Source organism: Neofelis nebulosa, chromosome 10 (genome assembly GCF_028018385.1).
Source record: "Neofelis nebulosa isolate mNeoNeb1 chromosome 10, mNeoNeb1.pri, whole genome shotgun sequence".
Taxonomy (NCBI): domain Eukaryota; kingdom Metazoa; phylum Chordata; class Mammalia; order Carnivora; family Felidae; genus Neofelis; species Neofelis nebulosa.
In genome coordinates, this window is record NC_080791.1 from 107,540,687 (window position 1) to 107,559,228 (window position 18,542).

General features: G+C 61.6%; 4 protein-coding genes across 12 annotated transcripts; 3 read left to right on the top strand and 1 right to left on the bottom strand.

The window, feature by feature from the left end:
* Window positions 1-3: 3 nt before the first annotated feature.
* Window positions 4-3,517, top strand: DNAJC4 (DnaJ heat shock protein family (Hsp40) member C4). Of its 4 annotated transcripts, none has more exons than XM_058689429.1 (6): window positions 4-448; window positions 1,357-1,450; window positions 1,951-2,132; window positions 2,235-2,345; window positions 3,123-3,209; window positions 3,303-3,517. In XM_058689429.1, exons 1-6 carry the CDS (start codon window positions 324-326, stop codon window positions 3,424-3,426), a joined length of 723 nt encoding a protein of 240 aa, XP_058545412.1. In that variant the 5' UTR covers window positions 4-323; the 3' UTR covers window positions 3,427-3,517. The 4 variants fall into 4 exon arrangements, with proteins under 4 accessions (XP_058545412.1, XP_058545410.1, XP_058545414.1 ...); XM_058689427.1 differs by having other exon boundaries at window positions 8-448; window positions 2,235-2,399; XM_058689431.1 differs by having other exon boundaries at window positions 9-448; window positions 2,238-2,345.
* Window positions 3,518-3,857: 340 nt separating this feature from the next.
* On the top strand, window positions 3,858-7,276 carry VEGFB (vascular endothelial growth factor B). Of its 2 annotated transcripts, none has more exons than XM_058689438.1 (7): window positions 3,858-4,167; window positions 4,734-4,776; window positions 5,085-5,281; window positions 5,460-5,533; window positions 5,728-5,763; window positions 6,111-6,245; window positions 6,839-7,276. In XM_058689438.1, exons 1-7 carry the CDS (start codon window positions 4,108-4,110, stop codon window positions 6,858-6,860), a joined length of 567 nt encoding a protein of 188 aa, XP_058545421.1. In that variant the 5' UTR covers window positions 3,858-4,107; the 3' UTR covers window positions 6,861-7,276. The 2 variants fall into 2 exon arrangements, with proteins under 2 accessions (XP_058545421.1, XP_058545420.1); XM_058689437.1 differs by having other exon boundaries at window positions 3,861-4,167; window positions 6,010-6,245.
* A 1,801-nt stretch (window positions 7,277-9,077) lies between these two features.
* FKBP2 (FKBP prolyl isomerase 2) lies at window positions 9,078-11,876 on the top strand. 5 transcript variants are annotated; one of them, XM_058689433.1, is made up of 6 exons: window positions 9,078-9,211; window positions 10,460-10,628; window positions 10,958-11,070; window positions 11,192-11,238; window positions 11,591-11,626; window positions 11,716-11,876. In XM_058689433.1, exons 1-6 carry the CDS (start codon window positions 9,150-9,152, stop codon window positions 11,775-11,777), a joined length of 489 nt encoding a protein of 162 aa, XP_058545416.1. In that variant the 5' UTR covers window positions 9,078-9,149; the 3' UTR covers window positions 11,778-11,876. The 5 variants fall into 5 exon arrangements, with proteins under 5 accessions (XP_058545416.1, XP_058545419.1, XP_058545418.1 ...); XM_058689436.1 differs by lacking the exon at window positions 9,078-9,211 and adding an exon at window positions 9,481-9,614; XM_058689435.1 differs by lacking the exon at window positions 9,078-9,211 and adding an exon at window positions 9,627-9,741.
* A 401-nt stretch (window positions 11,877-12,277) lies between these two features.
* On the bottom strand, window positions 12,278-14,910 carry PPP1R14B (protein phosphatase 1 regulatory inhibitor subunit 14B). The gene is given in 6 exon segments (XM_058689440.1): window positions 12,278-12,613; window positions 12,709-12,741; window positions 13,060-13,143; window positions 14,268-14,549; window positions 14,551-14,654; window positions 14,657-14,910. Coding segments are annotated over 6 exon segments (609 nt in total). The 5' UTR covers window positions 14,694-14,910; the 3' UTR covers window positions 12,278-12,544.
* Between the last annotated feature and the right edge of the window lie 3,632 nt (window positions 14,911-18,542).

The window sequence follows — 18,542 nt, forward strand, 5'->3', positions numbered from 1 at the left end:
GTGGCCGCGAAATCCGTGAGCGTAGCGGAGGCGGGGCTTGGCGTGGCCCCTCCTTCACCTCCTCCCGCCAGGGTGGTGGGGAGAGGGTCTCCGCGTCCGGGACTGCTTGTCCCGGACGCCGAGACCAGTGTGGGGGAGGGCCCAGGACGCGCGGGTCAGAAGCAGGGACAGATTCAGGACACTGGGGTCTGGTCCTGAGTAAAGGAGGCCCCACTGCCCCTGGGTCTCCCAAGCCTGCTTCAGTTTGCCTTCGCAAGTAAACGGGGCTGGACCCTCCACTTTGGCCCCGGAGTACTTGACGTCTGGTTCCCATCCTGGTCTCAATGCACTGCTCTTTGTGGTCTCGTTTCACCAGCCGTCTGCCTGTCGCCATGCTGTCCCTGTGCCTGTGCCGGTTATGGCCCCGCAGCCCTCCCACCCGGCTCTTCTCAGCGGCCACCGGGCAGCGGTGAGTCGGGGGCCGGGGGGCATGGCCCCCGTCACCCAGTGGGTTGAGGAAGGCCTGCCCAGTTCTAGGCTTGGACCTGGGTACTACGATAGTTGTGATTTCTCTACTTGCTGTCAGGTGCTGTACGGGCTTGTTTCAGGTAACTTTCACCTTCACTACTGAGGACACAAGATCAAAGATTAAGGGACAATCCCTCAGATCATACAGCGAGTTAAGTGGCAAAAAGTGGAATTTGAGTACAAGCCAGGCTCAGTGCTCTTTTCACAACTCTAGTGGTCAAGCATCACTGGGCATAACTCACTTGGGGGCTTGGGGGCGGGGATGGGGGGGTGTACAAAAATACAGGTTTCTGGGCCCTGTTCTGGGGATTCTGATCTGCAGGAATTAAGTGGAGGCTGAGGGATCTGTTTTTGTTTTTGTTTTTTTTAATATATTGTTTTTAACAGTTTATTCCCCTTTTGAGAGTCAGAGTGCAAGCAGAGCAGGGGCAGAGAGAGAGGGAGACACAGAATCCGAAACAGGCTCCAGGCTCTGAGCTGTCAGCACAGACCCCGACGCGGGGCTCGAACTCACGAACCATGAGATCATGACCTGAGCCGAAGTCGGACGCTCAACTGACGAAGCCATCCAGGCGCCCCTGGACTCTGTTTTTTTTAAACAGGCTTTCTGGGTGGTTCTGAGCCAAGGGATCTGAGGGCTGCCCTATGAGATGTTCTGATCTGCACCATGCCTGAAGTGTTCAAAAAGGGAGGGATGATTTGGAGATAGATCTCCCTTGGCAGCAGCCTCAGCCTTCTCACCTCCTGGTTACTGACTTGAAGAGTGTGGCCCAGAAGGGCTGAGAGGCGGAGGAGAGGAATATTCTCTGTGTTTCCATAGCCCCTGCAGTTTTTGGCCTATCTCCACAGGTCTGGCCCCAGGAACTACTATGAACTGTTAGGGGTGCATCCTAGTGCCAGCACTGAAGAAGTTAAACGAGCTTTCTTCTCCAAGTCCAAAGAGGTACCAGTGGCCCTAGGTGGGGAGGAGGGGGTGTAAGTCTGAGCCAGATAGGGTACACTTCACATTCCCAGGAATGGTGCTGAGCGGCTCACTCTGGATGGTGCCACATTCCCTTGGCATGTATAGAGAGCGAGAGATGCCCCAAGGGCAGAGGTTAGGCCCGTTGGGAGGAAAGGTTGGGGGTAGGAGCCAGGGGTTGTGTGTGATGGGCTGGGCTTGTTTCTTTTGACCTGCCTGCTCTAGAGAAAGCTTGGACCAGGGCATATTGCTAGAGCCAGGCAGCTGGGGGGGGTGGGGAGGGCTTGAACAAGGGGAGGGGGCAGGAGTCTGTGCTTCCTGACTCTCTGGCCTTCTGGACGGGTGGGCAGCCCTGAGAGTGAGGGTTACTGTCCAGGCAGGGCCTCTGGGAATGATCTGAGCCTTTGTGAGTGGACATGGTGGGGACGGGTTCTGTGAACGGACGTGGAAAAAGACCTGAAGGGAGTCCTGCCCCACCCCAGCTGCACCCTGACCGGGACCCCGGGAACCCGGCCCTGCATAGCCGCTTTGTGGAGCTGAGCGAAGCATACCGAGTGCTCAGCCGGGAGGAGAGCCGCCTCAGCTATGATCGCCAGCTCTGCTCAGCCACTTCTCCAAAGTCTCCAGGAAGAACAGCCCGTCCTGGGTCTGCTCAAGCACACAGGTACAGTCGTCCTGCCCCTGGCCTCGTCCCCCCCTCCCCCTGCCCCCCCCCCAGCCTCCCAGGGAGCCTCATCCCCACCTTGTCCTTTCTTCTCCCTCCCAGCAGCTCCTGGGAATCCCCCAATGCCCAATACTGGGCCCAGTTTCACAGTGTGAGGCCTCAGCGACCGGAGTCGAGGCAGCAGCAGCACAAACACAACCAGCGGGTGCTGGGGTACTGCCTCCTGATCATGTTGGCGGGCATGGGCCTGCACTATGCTGCTTTCAGGTGCATCCCTGCCTTCTCCCTGGGGTGATGGGCAGAGGGCGGAGGGCCGGGGAAGCCCAGTGTGGTCAGCCACGCAAGCCCCCCACCCCCGTGGCCTGCACTTCTGTGCCTCTCCAGCTAAGAATTGCCCGAGACAGGTCTCCGGGGCCTCTCCTTACTTGGCAAAGGCAGCTCTACGCTCGCTGAAGGCGAACGTTGTCATTTTCAGAGTTTTGTGATTTGAATGTAAATCTTTGATGCCGGCTGCCAGGGTGTGCTGGGGCCAACCAAAATCGTGCACCCGAAGGAAATGCATTGGAACTGGGCCTCACCAGCCACTGTCCTCCCTTGTGTGGCAATCGGCTGTCTCCCTGCCACTTTTATGCATGGCACAGACACTGAGGTTCTACGACCAACATACCTAAAGGCTGGTGCCCACTGCCTAGTTCAGTGATGGGAGTTAAGTGTAACGCTCTTTCTAGTCTCCTGTGAGGAACACCCTGGTGTTTGGAGCTGCTGTCACCACCTTCAACAGGACAGCCAGGGACCTGGGTCACCAGTGGTCCCTGGATTAGCCCCGGCCCTTCGGTGCCCCTCTCCCCGCCTAGCACAGGCAGTTAGGCAGAGGTCCTCACAGATGGAAAACTTTGAGACCCTAGAGTGGCGTGGCGGGTGTGGGGGTGGGGTGGATCTCGGGGACAGCAGGGATTGGGAAACCCAGGGTTAACTGCAACCCCCTTGCAGGAAGCTGGAGCAGATCCACCGCAGCTTCATGGATGAAAAGGATCGGATCATCACAGCCATCTACAATGACACACGGGCCCGGGCCAGGTCCGTCCCTGCTCTGTCCTGCCTTCTCTTTACTGTCCTGACCTCACCCTCCGGGATCCTCTGTCCTGACCACCCAGGTGCTCTCTCCCGCAGGGCCAACAGAGCCAAGCTCCAGGAGCGAGTGCAGAGGCAGCAGCTGCAGCCCCGACCTGGAGGCCCAGAGATCCCAGAGATCGTGCCTCCGGGCACAGGCCCCGGCCCCGAAGCGGCCCGCTAGGACGGGGCCTGCTCTGTGTTGTTACCTCCTTGCTATCCCGGGGGACTCCCACTCCCCAAAACGCGTGCAATAAAATGATTCTCAAAGCTCATGTCCAGCTCCTTGCTTCAGGCCCAGCGCCCCCATCCCGGGCCTCGCCGGGTGGGAGGGGGGGAAAGGAGGGGTGGACAGCACCCCGCCCTCCGGGTCCTGGCGGCTGCGACCCGGGAGCCCGGCCCCCTGGGCGGCGCGTCCCCTTTCCCCTGCTGTGGCGGGAGGGGTGTGTGTGTGTGTGTGTGTGTGTGTGTGTGTGTGTGTGGAGGGGGCGGGCCCCGGCGACGGCCTCGCCCCCCCCGCCCCCGCCCCGCCCCCGCCCCGCGGCCCGGTGGGGAGCGCGTGTCTGGGTCACATGAGCCGCCCGCCCGCCAGCCCGGGCCCGGCCCCCCGCCGCCCCCGCCGTCCCCGCCGCCGCCCGCCACCACCGGCCGCCCGCCCGCCCGGCTCCTCCGGCCTCCGCTGCTGCGCTGCGCTGCGCTGCCTGCGCTCAGGGCTCGGGAGGGGGCCGCGGAGGAGCCGCCCCCCGCGCCCGGCCCCCGCCCGCCGCGCCCGGGCCCGCGCCATGGGGCTCTGGCTGCCGCCGCCCCCTGCGCCGCCGGGCTAGGGCGATGCGGGCGCCCCCGGCGCGCGGCCCCCGCGGGCACCATGAGCCCCCTGCTCCGCCGCCTGCTGCTCGCCGCGCTCCTGCAGCTGGCCCCCGCCCAGGTACGTGCGTCCCCGACATCCCGCCCGCCCGCCGTGCCCTCTCTCAAGGTTGGCGGAAGTGGGGAGACGCGGAGCGGCCTCGGCCTCGGGGATCCGCGGGGTCGGGCTGAGGACCGGGGCGTGGCGGGAATCTGGCCAGGGCATCCCCCGGGAGGAGTCCCTGCCCGCCAGCCCGCCAGCCCGCCAGCCCGCCAGCCCAGCCCCGGGCCACTCCCCTGCCCCACCCCGTCCCCGGGCTCGACCGGGGGCGGAGCCGCTTGGTCCCCGCAGGACTCGGTTGGGCGCCCACTGTGCCCCCTCCTGACCTGAGGCCTCCGAATCCGTCGGGCCCCAGGCTTGGAGATTCGCACCGGCAGAGTGCGCCTGGCGGGTCGTGGCCAGGGCAGGTCCCAGGTGGCCAGGAGAGGACAGGTAAAGCGAGAGTGACCCCAGGAGCAGAGCAGTCGGGGAAAAATGTCCTAGAGGAGTTGAAGCCTTTAGACTGCAAGGGCAGACCCCTGGGAACAGCGACAGGGCTAGCCCTTCCTAGAGAGCACTTTTGAGTTCAGTTCTCTTCTCTCCTACAGGGCCCTGTGTCCCAGCCTGATACCCCCGGCCACCAGAAGAAAGGTAATAGTAACGATAACCGCGCTAGCCATCATCAAGAGGGTTTGCTCATCATCTTGTGTAATCACGGCCACGCTCTAAGATGCAAACTTTTTTATTCTGCCCCTTTTACAGAAGAGAAAATTGAGGCAGTGGGGTTCCTGGGTTCCTGGTCAGGGGAAGACAGGTTTTGAGGGCAGAGAGGGAGCTAGTGGAGGGTGGCTGGGACGAAGGAATCAGGGAGAACAGCTGCAGGGTACAGGAGATAGGGGAACCAGGGAGCGGCTACAGGAAACCCAGTGGGGGCTTAACACTTACGCTTCTGCCCCCAGTGGTGTCATGGATAGACGTGTATGCCCGTGCCACCTGCCAGCCCCGGGAGGTGGTGGTGCCCCTGACCGTGGAGCTCATGGGCACCGTGGCCAAGCAGCTGGTGCCCAGCTGTGTGACCGTGCAGCGCTGTGGTGGCTGCTGCCCTGACGACGGCCTGGAGTGCGTGCCCACAGGGCAGCACCAAGTCCGAATGCAGGTACTGGGGCCGGTGGGGCGTGCCCAGCTGGGGTGGATGCTGGGGCTCCGGGGGTGGTGGTGGGAGGAATGGCCAGAGCCTTGGCTGGGCAAGCTGTTCCTCCAGCCCACGGAGCATTCCCTTTCTATGTATCTCTCATGATCTCTCACACTGTGTGTCCCCTATCTCTGGAGTACAGATACTCATGATCCGTTACCCGAGCAGTCAGCTGGGTGAGATGTCCCTGGAAGAACACAGCCAGTGTGAATGCAGGTGCCAGCCGGGCCCCACTTCTGAGCTCCCAGAGACCAGGCTTGGGGGGTGCTGGGCATGGTGGTACACCACAGTGGAGGCCAGGTTTCCAAGACTGGAACTGGGTTAGGCCTGGGATCTGGGGTAAGAGCAGGATGCTCGGCTCTTCTGATTCTCTTCCTCTTCCTTGTCTCTCTGTCCCTCTGACTTTTCAGACCAAAAAAGAGAGAGAGTGCTGTGAAGCCAGACAGGTGAGTCTCATGGGCTCTTGCCGAGGTGGGGTTGGAGCCCAGACCCCACACCCAGGATGTAACGTGTGGATGGGGCAGAGGGTGTATGAGTGTGCCGGGAGGCTGCAGTCCCGCCCCCTCTTTCTCCCCGCACTGTGTCCCCCTCTCCCCTTTTCCTCTGCTCCCCGAGTCTGTGTGCTCCGATCCAACCCCAGCTCCCGGGAAGACTTTTCCTTCCCGCCCCAGACATGTTGCTTCTCCTCCTAGGGCTTCCACTCCCCACCACCGTCCCCAGCCCCGCTCTGTTCCGGGCTGGGACTCTGCCCCCGGAGCACCCTCCCCAGCTGACATCACCCATCCCACTCCAGCCCCAGGCCCCTCTGCCCACGCTGCACCCAGCGCCGCCAGCGCCCTGACCCCCGGACCTGCCGCTGCCGCTGCCGACGCCGCAGCTTCCTCCGTTGCCAAGGGCGGGGCTTAGAGCTCAACCCAGACACCTGCAGGTGAGGACTGGTGGGGTCGTGTTTGTTTGGGGAGGCATCAAGGCCCTTGGAGCAGGTCCAAGGTGAGCCTGCCAGTGGGAGAAGAGCCAGGGGAGAGGAAACTATTGAGTGTGTTGAACAAATATTGACCAAGGCTCACGTTTTAAATGTGGGAGTCAGACGTCAGGATTTGTGACGCCAGCAGAGGAGGTCAAGGGCTGAGGTAAGGGGTACCTGACGCGGATTTTGAGCGGTCAGAGATGCCCTGGAGGAGGTCACATCTGCAGTCAAAGCGGGAGAGATCGCTTTCCAATTTGCAAAGCTCTGGGCCTTGCTCAAAGCCCCGGGCCTTGCTCAAAGCCCCCGTGGTAGACATGTGTGCCCTCCTCGTGGGCTCTGAGAGGCCAGGGGACAGAGTGGAACCCTTGTCCACCCTTGTCTGAGACGCTGCTCACCACTCCTTCCTTCCGCAGCTAGGCCACGGGGTGACCTCGTGTGGGCTCGCCAGGAGTGTTAGGAGAGAATGGGGTTCACAGAAGGTAACAGGAGGGTGGACCTAGGGAGCAGGGGCTGAGCTGTGCCCGCATGAACAGAACCCTTCCTCCCTTCCTCAGGTGCCGGAAGCTGCGAAGGTGACACGTTGCCTTTCAGACTCAGCAGGGCCACTTGCCTCACAGGCCACGTCCCAGAGGAGGACAACAGGGCAACGTGTTGAGAAGTGCCCAGTCCCCAGACCTCAGTGTGGGCAGAAAGCGCTCCCGGACCTGGGCCTCTCAGAGGACTTTCCAGCCGTCCCTGGTCTCTCCCAAGGCCACCCTCCAACAGGGTGGGCAGCCGCACGAGGAGACGTGTCGGCAGCACCAGGGGTCATGGACTGACTCGGGAGAGAAGGGGTCCCGTCTCGATTTTCAACCACCACGTGCAAGCGAGCGTCTTCACAGCTGGCCCCACTGTCCCCTCCCCGAGGCGCCAATCCTCTGCAGATACTGGGGACTTGGGCTGCGGTGTTAAGAACTGTGACCCCCAACCCTGATAAAAGAGATGGAAGGATCTGTCTGTCCCTGCCTGTGTCCTTGTTTGCCACTGTCCAGGCTGGGCGATTCAGGCACTCTGTATCGCGCTACGTCCTAGACCCCGAGCCTGTCTTACTCCCTCGTTGTGTAGATGGAGGCCGTGAGGCCCCAGGTCCCCCATCAGGTAGAGCCAGAACTGTGCAGTCTTCCCAATCCGGTTACATCCAGGCCCTGCCCCTCCCCTGCTCATCACAAAAGCTCCTTTCTGGAAGGAGACGGTCTGTTATGGCCAGTGACCTTGAGGTGGGACCCAGACCCGCTGAATGATCTTGGCTGTCGCTGCCCCCCTCTTTCTGAGCCTCAGCTTCCACAGGCGCCTATGGAGGGAACGGACGACTGCTATGGTCCCAGCCCTTGGGCTCCAGGAATGTGTCTTCACTTGATAGAAAGACCCGTCTTCTCTGCCAGGCGGCTCTGTTTTTGTTGCTCTGTATTTAAGCTGCTTCCTTCAGCTTCACTCTAAAGCCACGCACCTGCCCTGTCCCCACCTCCTTGAAAGGGAACTACCAAAGGGCTGGGGCTGGTGGGCTTGGTGTGGGAGACACGTTCCCTCACCCCAACCAGTTTCCCCCCACCCTCAGCAGCCCCTGCTTGGGATTCTCCTGACCTTTGTCTGACCCAGCCTAAGCTCAGTGCCCAGCCTTCTCCCCGCAGCCTCCAGGGCCCCTGGGGTGGACCACAGGCCATCTTTGGGTATCCGTGCTTTGCCTTGCTGAGGCAGGACATTCGAGGACAGAGGTTCACCCGAGGCAGAACGCAGCTACCCAAACGGAGGCCTTCTCGGAGGTGTTAGATTGGAGGGCATGGTAGTGATCTTGCTGGGCCCTGGGCAGGGGTGGGGTTAAACCAGAAGAGACCATTCCTGACGGTGATTACCAATTTCCAATCATTCTTCTCAGCTGTGCTGTCGCTGACCATGCCATTGCTCCATTCAAGTGAGACAGGTGAGGGTCAGGGGACACCAGAACTCCCACCCCTCCCCCGGCCCACTTAAGTGCTGGGCACACACAAGGCTTCACACGCACCCCTCGCTTGGTCCTCCATTCTAAGGTCAGCGCTGCTAATGATCTTTCTCTTTCAATTAAGGAAATAGGCTCAGAAAGGCTGATTGACCTGGAGATCTGCCCCCCCCAAGTCTATCTCGAACCCTCAAGTTTACCTCCCAACTACAAGTTCGTTACTTCCACTGACAGATGTTTTTGGCGTGCTGCTGAGTGCCGGGGCACCTGAAAATACCAGTGTGGGTGGGGAATGGGCCCAGCCGGACCACTGCCGGTCAGGACTCGGGGGTCAACGTGCGGCAGGCAGAGGCAGGCCCGGATGCTGGCGCGGAGAAAAGGGCGCGCATCGGCTGTGGGCCAGGGCCCGGTGGAGCACGTCACGGCGCACTCCTACAGTGGCCCTGCCACGTGGGTGTTGACAAGCCCACCTTACAGGGCCTTCCAGATCCTACCAGGCCACAGCATTCGCTCAAGGTCACACTGCCAACGAAGCGCACAGCCCAAACTCAAACTCAAGTCTGAGGCCCAGGCTCTTCCCACTGGAGCCCGTGGAACCTGAAGAGGCCCAGGGTCAAGCGAGAGCCTGGGGGCGAGATAAAATGCGTCTCGAGACCCCCCTCCGGGAACCCGCGTTGGCCTGACCTTAATTTCACCTCGGCCGGAAGTGCCGAAAGCACTTTAGGAAGTCACTTTCACCTAACCTTACCGGCTACAGAGCCACCGGAAGTAGCGCGTGGTCACGTGTCGGCGCGGGGGCGGAGCAGGGGGAAAGGCCGCTCCGCCCGGCGTGCGGCAGCGGGCTTCGTACAGTCCAATGAGGGCGGGCGGCGTGGCCCGGCCTGGTGGCGACGATGACGCGCCTGCGCACAGGCGGCAGCACGACTGGGGTGGACTCCGGGGGCGCGGCGAGGAGGTGAGCGGGGGCCACAGCCCGGGCTGGGGGGAGCCGGGGTGCACGGGGGCAGGCTGGATCAGGCCGGGCAGGAGCGGGCCGGGGCTGCGAGTGTCAACGAGGGATAGGTCAGGGGGAAATTGGGGGGTGGGGTCGGAGCTGTCTGGGGATGCCGCAGGGGGAGGGTTTTCACGCCGCACGGGGCGGAGCCCCGGGAGTCGGGGCGGGACGTGGGACGGAGACGGGTGGAACCTCTGAGCTGGTGCCAGTAGAAGGCAGGGCTCCGGGACTGGGGACGGAGCTAGGACAGGTGGGGGGCGGAGCCTGGTCCCTGGAGGAGGAGCTGGAACAGGCGGAAGGCGGAGCCTCGGGTTTGGAGACCGAAGGGGACGGAGCCCAGGCACTGGGGGCGGGCCTTCAGTCGGTGAGTGGCGTGGCTACAGTTCAGGAAAGAGGGTCTAGTTCTATCGAGGGCGGGGCTCCAGGGCAAGGGGCGGAACTACGTCCGCTAAAGGGTGGGGTCAAGGAGCAAAGCGAAGGCGTAGGCCCAGGTAATGGCCCGGGGCGTCCACGCGGGGGCGGTCTCCGCGGGGGCCGGGCCTGGGGACGCAGTAGGCCGAGAACTCCCCCGGGAGAGGTGGTGTGGGTGGAGCGGGCTCGGCGGCCACCAGACACGGGGCCGGTCTGGGTACCCCGCAGGCCCCCGAGGGCTCAGAGCTGGGGCGGCGCCCCGGGCGGAGGCACAGGCCCGGCCTGGGGGGTGCCTCCGGAGGATCGGGGCTCCCCGGAGCCACCCAGCGGCGATGTGTGGGTGCCTCGGGGCAGGCCCCCTGCAGCGGCCTCAGAGGTGTGGGTGTGCTGGGCGGGGGGCAACTGGGTGTGGCGTGAATGGGATCGCTCCGTCGAGGCAACTGCTGGGCAGCCAGATAAGGTCTGGACTTTGCGTAAAGGGACGGGCGGGAATTGAAGAGTGGAGCTGGGGACCGGGAGGGAAGGAAGGGCTGGGGGTGAGCAAAGGGGCGGGGCCCCGGCTGCTGTGGCCTCCCCTGACCCCCTCCCCCCGCTGCTGGGGTCCTCGGGCAAGCCCCCTTCTCACTGGACTGGTAAGTGTGTCTGCGGAGCCCGGGGGAGGGGGTGGTGACCCGGGACAAGGGGATCCCCGTGGGCAGGCAAGGTACGGTGGGGGTGGAATCCTCCTGGTACCTGCCCATATTCCATGCCCTCCCTGCCCTCCCCCCCCGGTCGGTTGGTCGGGGTCTGTCCCCGCAGAGACATGAGGCTGAGCTGGGTCCTGACAGTATTGTCCATCTGCCTGAGTGCCCTGGCCACTGCTGCGGGGGCCGAGGGCAAACGGAAGCTGCAGATCGGGGTCAAGAAGCGGGTAGACCACTGTCCCATCAAGTCGCGCAAGGGGGACGTCCTGCACATGCACTACACGGTGGGTGAGGGAGTGGAACATTGGGGTGGGTGGGGCTTCTGGGAACCTGAAAGGACTTGGAAGCCAGATTGCTCAGCCAAGGAGGTGGGTGACCGTGGGCAAGTCCTGTCTCCCTTTTACATTAGTTTCTATAGCTCTTGTCTGCTGTTGACTGTCTGATCCCCAGCTTGGCACCAGCAAGCAGTGACGATGTACTGCGAGCTGCCCAAGGTTCTGTCCCCTTCTAGGATTATGGCTGCCAATGGGGAGCCAGCTTGGGGATAGCTGCTGGGTGGGGAGGTGTGTCCGAGTGGAGCCTCCTCTTCACTGGCCTTCCCATGGTCCCACAGGGGAAGCTGGAAGATGGGACGGAATTTGACAGCAGCCTGCCCCAGAACCAGCCCTTTGTCTTCTCTCTGGGCACAGGCCAGGTCATCAAGGGCTGGGACCAGGGGCTGCTGGGGTGAGTCAGGGGGCCATGGCTGTGGTTGAGGAGGTTGATTGTGGGAGGCAAGCCCCAGGGATGGGGTGGGGGGCAGGGGGCCTGGGTGCTTGCCATGCGCTAAACAGGTGTTGTCCTGCAGGATGTGTGAGGGAGAAAAACGGAAGCTGGTGATCCCATCAGAGTTGGGTAAGAGGCCTTTTCCTGAGCCTGGATAGGGGAGTTGGGGGGGTGTGTCTGGGGAAGGGTGAAGACTGGTTTGCCGCTGCATTGGTCTCTGTCCCGTCCGTTCATTATGTGTCTTCCAAGTCTAGCTGTATCCAGTAGTGAGAACAGGGCAAGACCCTTAGGGCACTTGGTTCTGGCACCCGCCCTCTGCCCTCTACTGGGCCTTTTGTAGCCCCTTGCTGTCTCCATTTCTGGCTTTCTTGTTGCGATGGGCAGAGGCCTGGCTTCAGCCTGAATGTCTGCAGAACACCTCTCTCTCTCTCTCTCTCTCTGCCCGGTCACAGCTCAGTTTTTCTTTCTGCATCTTTGACAGGGTATGGAGAGCGGGGAGCTCCCCCAAAGATTCCAGGTAAGATGCTTTCCTGCCCCCATCTCCTGCCCACCATCTCTTCTTCCTGTGGCCCTGGTTCTCACTCTGTCCTCATTTCTCCCCTGCAGGTGGTGCAACCCTCGTGTTTGAGGTGGAGCTGCTCAAAATCGAGCGACGTTCAGAACTGTAGCCAAACTGGGGAGGGGCAGTGGAGAGGCCCCCATCAGGGACCAGACTGTTGAAAGAAAGAAAGAAAGAAAGAAAGAAAAAAAAAATCCCTTAAAGCCCATGAAGTGAGCCTGTGTGTGTTTGTGGGCCCTGAGAGACTTGGAAGCCACATCTTCAACTTCAGCCTACCCTCTCCCTTGGTACCCCCCACACCTCTTCTTTATTGGCTGCAGGACCTGGGTGTAGACTCAGTGGCGGGGGGATCGTAAGGGCCAGGCCCTAGGTGGGACGGTGGTCCTTGGCCAGAGGGAAAAGGAGTGTTCCTAACTGCCAGCAGCGACACCGCTCCCCCCACTCCAGCTCCCCAGCCACTTGGAGCTCATGGTGTGGGAGCCGGCACTGGGCTATCGTCATGGCTACGTGGCCCTCAGGAAGGCCTGCAGTCACCTGGGGAGAAGCTGCACCGACAGCAGTTGTAGAGGAGTGTGTCCCCCCTGAAAGAGACCAGCTGAGCCCGTTAGCTGCACCAAAGGCATATCCTAGCTTTATTAAAGGGCCGTGCCGCAGAATCAATATAAAAACACAAAAAGTCCCATCAGTTTAATAACAATAAAAAACCCCAAAATGGAAAACTGAGGGGGCAGGGAAGAGGCCCCTGGGCCAGGGGCACGGGGGGCCCTGCTCATGGCGCCAGGCCTGGCCGCAGGGCCCCCCGGTATTGCTGTTGCTACGAGGTCGGGGGGCAGCGATTGTCCTGTGGGAGCCACCATTCATGTGGGTCGAGGACCCTTACTTCTTCTGGGGTGTGCTCAGCTTCTGCATGCCCCGGATCTTGTCCAGCAGGCCAGAGATGAAGGCCTGGACAGGAGGGAAGACATCAGGGAGGCCAGACCCCAAGATGACAGAAGCCCAGGCTCCTCTCACCCCAGCCTCTGGGACAGCCACATACTTACCTCAGTGGGTTTGTAACAGTCAACCAGCAGCTCCTGGGAGGGCATGGGGGGACAAGTATAGCTGTGAGTTCTAAGGAACAGGGGCCTAGAGCTCACCTGTACCTATTTCCAAGGGACTGGGGCCACCCCCGAGGCACAGGCGATACCACAGCTACTCAACAGCTAGACAAGCACCATTAGCCCCATTTGACGGAAGCAGAAGCTGAGGCCCAACATCCCAAGGGCTGGCTGACTAAAACCAAAGAAGGCCTAAATTTAGAGCCTTGCTTACCCAAGGGGCCATGCGTCCAGGCAGCTCTCTATTCCCTGATCTCCCTACCCGGCCCGGATGCCTCCCGGCCCCTCTCTCACCTTGACCCTGGCAGCCCGGGTATCATCACTTTCCATGTCCAGGAGTTCATCCACATCAATCTCCAACTCTGGTATTTCCTCTTCCTGGGGTGGGGGTGGGGGAGGAGGGAGAGACAAGGGCCTGAGTCGGGAGAGAGGGTGTGAGAGGGGCTCCGGCTGAGGCCCCTGCCTTACCGCAGAATGAGCCAGGCTTCTTTGCCCAGCAGACAGCAGCAGCTGTCTGAGGAAGAAAACAGATCAGGCCTGTGCCAAGGCAAAATGCCCGATGGCGGGGGGGGGGGGGGGGGGGGGGGAGCTTCCTGTCCCTGCCAGTTGGGCACCCTGGGTGCCAAACAGGGCCAGACAGCAAAGGCTTGGGGACCCTGGGCTGAGAACCCTGCAGCTGTGTTGTCCCAACTTCCGGGCTCCATCTCAATCAGTGCACAGGTGGGGCCATCTGTCCCAACTCATCACAGCCCCTTCCCCTCCCCCAAACACCTGTCACAGCTTCCCAGGAGTGGGGAGGAAGTAAAGGGTGAGGGGTCATGGGGAAGGACCCAGGGCTGGTAATGGGGAAACAAAGAGCCCATACTTTGCTGAGGGAGGGGGTGCCTGCCACCCCTCCCCCCACCCAGGAAGCGTCTACCCAGTCTGGAGCCAGCTGCATTCCAGGGCTGGTCTAGGGTAGGCAGCACAGGGCAAGCCCACTCCTCCACCCTGCCCCCCAGGGGCCTGAGTCACCATTTGAGCAAGGAAGGAGTCATGGGGTGGAGAACCAAAACCCAGAGGACAGGCTAGCCTGCCCCTACACCAAAATGGAGCTGCAGGCTAGCCCATTAGAACAGCCCAGACCCTTTACAACCCCACCAGGCTTGCGCCTTTTAACCAGTTTAGGCTACGAAGCACTAGGTAGATCACCTTACCACCACCGCCAGCCCAGACTAGCCTCTTGCCTCCTGCCCATGGCCCAGGCTATCCCTTGAGGCTTCTTGAGGACCCCAAGCTTGACCAGAGTAGTGACATGAGGGAGTCATGAGGGAAAAGATAGGAGTGACCTAAGGTCAGACAAGAAAGAGCATACACTGGGGGCGGGGAGTATAGAAAGGGAGGGGAGCGCGCGGAAGCGGAGCGCCCATTGACTCCGGGTGACAGGCAGGCGCAAGGCGGGGTTCCCAAGCAGTCCGACTAGGGAACGATTTTAGGGTGTCGGCGCAGAGTAAGGGACACACCTGGCAGTCGTAGAGGCGAGTGAGCTGCTCCAAGATCCACTCCTCCAGGTTGAGGCGCTTCCGTAGCTCCTTGCGGTCGTACTTGACCGTGACCTTCCCTTGGCGCCTCACTGGGCCCTCGTCGTCCGCGCCGCCTGGGCCCTCGCCTGCAGCCCCAGGGGGGCTCTGAAAGTAGACGCGGGGCCCTGGGCCACCACTGCCCGGCCCAGGGGCCGGGGCTGCCAACGCCGCGCCCCCCGCGGGGCCGCTGTCCGCCATGGCGGCCGCCGGGGCCACGTGCGCGCGTCGGGCCCCTCCCTGCGCCGCCGCCTCCGGGACGCCCGCCGGCTGGCTCCGGGCCGCTGGCTCGGGTTAACTCGCGGGCTGGGCTCCGCGCTGCTCCGCGGCTAGGGCGGCGGCGGGGGCGCCCGGGGGCAGCTGCAGCATGCGGAGCCCCCGGGCCTGGCCTGGCCGCGCCCCGCCCCCTCCCCGCCGATCCGCCCGCCCTTTGTCCCCCGCGGCCGCCGCCCGAGCCGCCGCCGCCGCCGCCGCCGCCGCCGCCGAAGCCGCTTTCTCTGTCTCACTCGCTTCCCCGCCCCCCGACCACACCCCCTTAAAGGGCCAGTCCCGCTGCAGGCCCCTCACTCCCACCCCGCCCCCGGGCAGGGGCTAGGGGAGGGTCTAGTCGTCAGGGGTTTGGGCCTGGCTGTCCGCTATCCCTTTTAACCTTTCTGCCTCAAACCCAGGCGTTCTAAGTGCCCGGTACCAGGATTTGCGCTCCCGCCGGGACCCTAGTGTCCTGTCCTCACTGACGCAAAAACAGGGGCCATCTGGGAATGGAGGGGAGTGGGCACAATGCGCAGGGCGGGGGTCTGGAGAGGAGACGTGGGAGCCCCCGACGTCTAGGTCCTCAGGTCCTTGGCCAGCGGAAGGCAAGCAACCTTCTCCGCGTAGACCGACACGTGGCCCAGGCTCGCAGGAGTGGAGGGGTGGAGAAGGCGGACAGGAGCTGCCCAGGTCCCCGGACACCCTACTCGGCGAAGTCCCGCACCACCCATGGTGGAGGCCCAGATTAGGGGTGGACGGAGCCGGCTCAACTGCCTGAAGGGCTAGACCCTAGGCTGCCACCGCCCACCGGCCAAGATGGCGGTGGGGAACGGGATTATGGGAAATGTAGTTCTCAGGGCCTGGCCGTGCCTGACCGCCCCTCCCCCTCGGCGGAGCCAGGGAGGGGAAGCGCAGAACTTGTTTGGGGCGCCCTCGTTCGGCGGCTCCGACAGGGCGCGGCCCTTCGCACCCCGCAACCTCCATGTGTACAAAGAGGAAACGCAGGAGTAAAGGGCTGGGAAATAGGGGAGCCGGCACTCCCGATAATAAAGATAAGAATGACGACCCATAAAAAGCATTCCTCACAGTCGGTTCCACACAGTCGGTTCCAGCCAGAGTCGGTTCCGCCTCATTCTCCCTCCCACAGATCCTCCGCCCTGCCGCTCTTCTGTCCTTCAGATCTCACAGGCGCCTTAGCTGGCCCACCTCTCTCAAACAGATGGTGTATCTCATGCCGGCACCCTTTGAGTTCTGTATCTTTGAATAGTCTTTCTCTTATGTGATCACTGTCTCCCATGGGGCCAAGCTCTGTGTGGCCCTTGTTTACTGTTGATGCCCAAAGCACAGGGACCGACTGGGCTTCAGAATCACGCAGATGGGGCAAATGACCCGATTCTTGCTGAGCTCCCAGTGACAGAGCCAGACTTGTAACTATTGGCTGAATAAATGACCGAGTGAAAGAATGAATGGCTTCCTCTGTATCTAGCATTTCCTCAGAAGGTTAAGCTTATTTATTTTGAGAGAGAGCGCGTGAGCAGGGGAGGGGCAGAGACACACACACACACACACACACACACACACACACACACGGAGAGAGGGAGAGAGAGAATCTCAAGCAGGCTCCATGTCGTTAGTGTGGAGCCCGAGGTGGGGTTTGATCCCAAGACTGTGAGATCACGACCTGAGCCGATATCAAGATGCTTAACTGGCTGAGCCACCCAGGTGCTCCGTCAGAAGGTTAACTAAGAAAATATGTGGAAGTTTCAATGACTGTATCACAGAGGTTGACCAACACAGCTAGAGAGGGAGCTCAGGCCCCCTGTCACAAGGTCTCTACTTATCCCCCTACCCCCAGATACCACTCAACAAGGTTGTACAGCTCCTCTGAGATGCTTCCATTGATAGCAGGCTCGCCCTTCGCAGTCCCAGACTGAGTCTCAGGATCTGGGGGGCAGTCAGTGTTTCTGTCCCAGCCTCTCACAGACACTTTCTCTCTGGATGCCACAGAAGCCCTCTGTAGCAGGCAGGGTTCAGAGAGGCTGAGAGTGGCCCGGGGTCACACAGCCGGTGCTGCAGCCAAACTCAAATCCAGAACGTTGTTAGGCTTACCGTGTAGTTGAGAAAAAGAGACAATGAACCCAGAGGCTGGGGATGGTGTGTGTGTGTGCGTGTGTGTGTGTGTGTGTGTGTGTGTGTGCTGGGGGGAATAGCAAGGTGGGCTTCTCCTTGAGGGCCCTGGGTTTGAGGGCAGGCTCACAGGGCTCATTCCAGGGCAGGTAGAATGGGCTCACCTCCCTCCCCAGCCCTTGTCCTGGCCTTATCCTCCCTTCATCCAGCCTGGAGAGCTGGCGGAGGGCTAACCCTTACCCTTGCAGATTAGGCAGGACCCAGCCTTTCCACCAGGAGCCCCATCCCTGGCCCGGCCTCTGGCTCTGAGCCAATTTACCCAAGTCCAAGTTCCCCACCACACCCCACCTCACCCTACCAGGGCCGGTCTGCTCTTTCTGAACTAGAGCATTGATTCAGGCCTTAGGGGTGCTCAGAGTTACGAGTGGGGATATGCGTACCATAACTTGCTGTGGCAATGCAGCCTACAGTCCATAAAGATCTGGGTACCAGCCCCAGCTCTGCCTCCTAGAGGCTGTGACCCTGAGTGATGACTCTCCTATCCCTCCTCCCCTGAGGGAGGCCTCCTGTCATGTCCAAATTTCACGGTACCCCTGGGGGTTCTCTGGGTAGGGTGGGGAGGAGCTGACGATGCTCTTCCCAACTCTCCCTCTCTCTACTTTCTTTTTCTTTTTCTTTTTTTTTTTTTTTCCCCTCTCTCTACTTTCTATGACATATCTACCATGTTCAGTCCTTCCCCAAGGCCACCTATCCTGAGAACGGCCAGCCCAGAGGTGGAAGCTGGGCTGCCCTGCACAGAACCTGGGAGTGGAAGAAGCGGGTTCACATCTGAGCTCTGCCCAGCACGCTGAGAGGCCACGGGCAAGTAAGTCACTTACCGGCTCTGAGCCTCTTCAAGGGGGCTGATTCTACCAACCTCCCGTGGTTGGGGGCTGAGAGCTCAGCGCTGAAGGCCCACATCTCAGCCCTTGCTCTCCTGCCTGAATCCTCCCGGGACTGGAGTATGCTGCTCCTCCTTATCCTGCCAGCCTCAGACTGTGGCCTCCCCAGCCGCCCCCCCCCCCCCCCCCACTCCGGCCACCAGAGTGCAGCTAAGGCTCCTTCAGTGCCTCCTTGGACCAGAAGCCCTGGAGAGGGTCCCGTGGGCCACAACCGCTCCCTTAATCGAGGGTAGAGGCGGAAAGACTGCCTTCCTTCCGCCATTACTGCTTGCCGAGAAACCCTATTACCATCACCAGGACTGGAAGAAAGTGTCCAGGAGGAAGGAGTCCTTTAATGGGGCTGCCCTAGCCTCGGGAGACATGACGGTGGTGGGGGGAGAGAGGAGAGGCTCAGGCTTGGGAAACAGGCTCCCATCCTGTTTTCCAAGGAGCCGCTGCCCAGCATTTCTCCGAAGCATCCCTGCCCAAGGCCTAGGACCCACAGCTCGGGCCCTTACGCTCAGGGCCTGCCTCTAGGCCCTGCTAGCCCTGCCATTGGCCGGCAGGCCCCCTGCCCCAGGGCTGATCTGTGCCCTCTCCTCTTCCTCCCTGATGCCCCCACGGTCTGCTAGCCACTCCTCAGATGTCCGGTGGCCTGTGGCTCGGGGTCATTTTGTACCCATTTGCTTCTGACAACCTCCAGCTTCTGGGCAAGGTGACCGAGGCACAGAAGGACTGAGTTTTGTTGGTAGACTTGAACCTAAGCCTGTGGGAGCAAAGGCCACTCTCCACCCTGCAGGGCTCTGTCCAACGAGAGCCAGTGGTCTCCGGATCTCTGAAGGGTATGACCCTGCTGCTCTTGTGAGAGAGGACAAGAGGATCACAAGTCCTGTCCTCCTTTCTTGGTCTCCTGAAGGGCAAG

Coding starts and splice junctions, on each gene's coding strand:
- DNAJC4 (XM_058689427.1), top strand. CDS start 324: ATGCACTGCTCTTTGTGGTCTCGTTTCACCAGCCGTCTGCCTGTCGCC. Junction 449..1,356: donor TCAGCGGCCACCGGGCAGCG/GTGAGTCGGGGG, acceptor CTATCTCCACAG/GTCTGGCCCCAGGAACTACT. Junction 3,210..3,302: donor GACACACGGGCCCGGGCCAG/GTCCGTCCCTGC, acceptor TCTCTCCCGCAG/GGCCAACAGAGCCAAGCTCC.
- VEGFB (XM_058689437.1), top strand. CDS start 4,108: ATGAGCCCCCTGCTCCGCCGCCTGCTGCTCGCCGCGCTCCTGCAGCTG. Junction 4,168..4,733: donor TGCAGCTGGCCCCCGCCCAG/GTACGTGCGTCC, acceptor TCTCTCCTACAG/GGCCCTGTGTCCCAGCCTGA. Junction 5,534..5,727: donor CACAGCCAGTGTGAATGCAG/GTGCCAGCCGGG, acceptor CTGACTTTTCAG/ACCAAAAAAGAGAGAGAGTG.
- FKBP2 (XM_058689432.1), top strand. CDS start 9,745: ATGGCCCGGGGCGTCCACGCGGGGGCGGTCTCCGCGGGGGCCGGGCCT. Junction 10,122..10,459: donor CTGCTGGGCAGCCAGATAAG/GTCTGGACTTTG, acceptor CTGTCCCCGCAG/AGACATGAGGCTGAGCTGGG. Junction 11,071..11,191: donor TGGGACCAGGGGCTGCTGGG/GTGAGTCAGGGG, acceptor GTTGTCCTGCAG/GATGTGTGAGGGAGAAAAAC.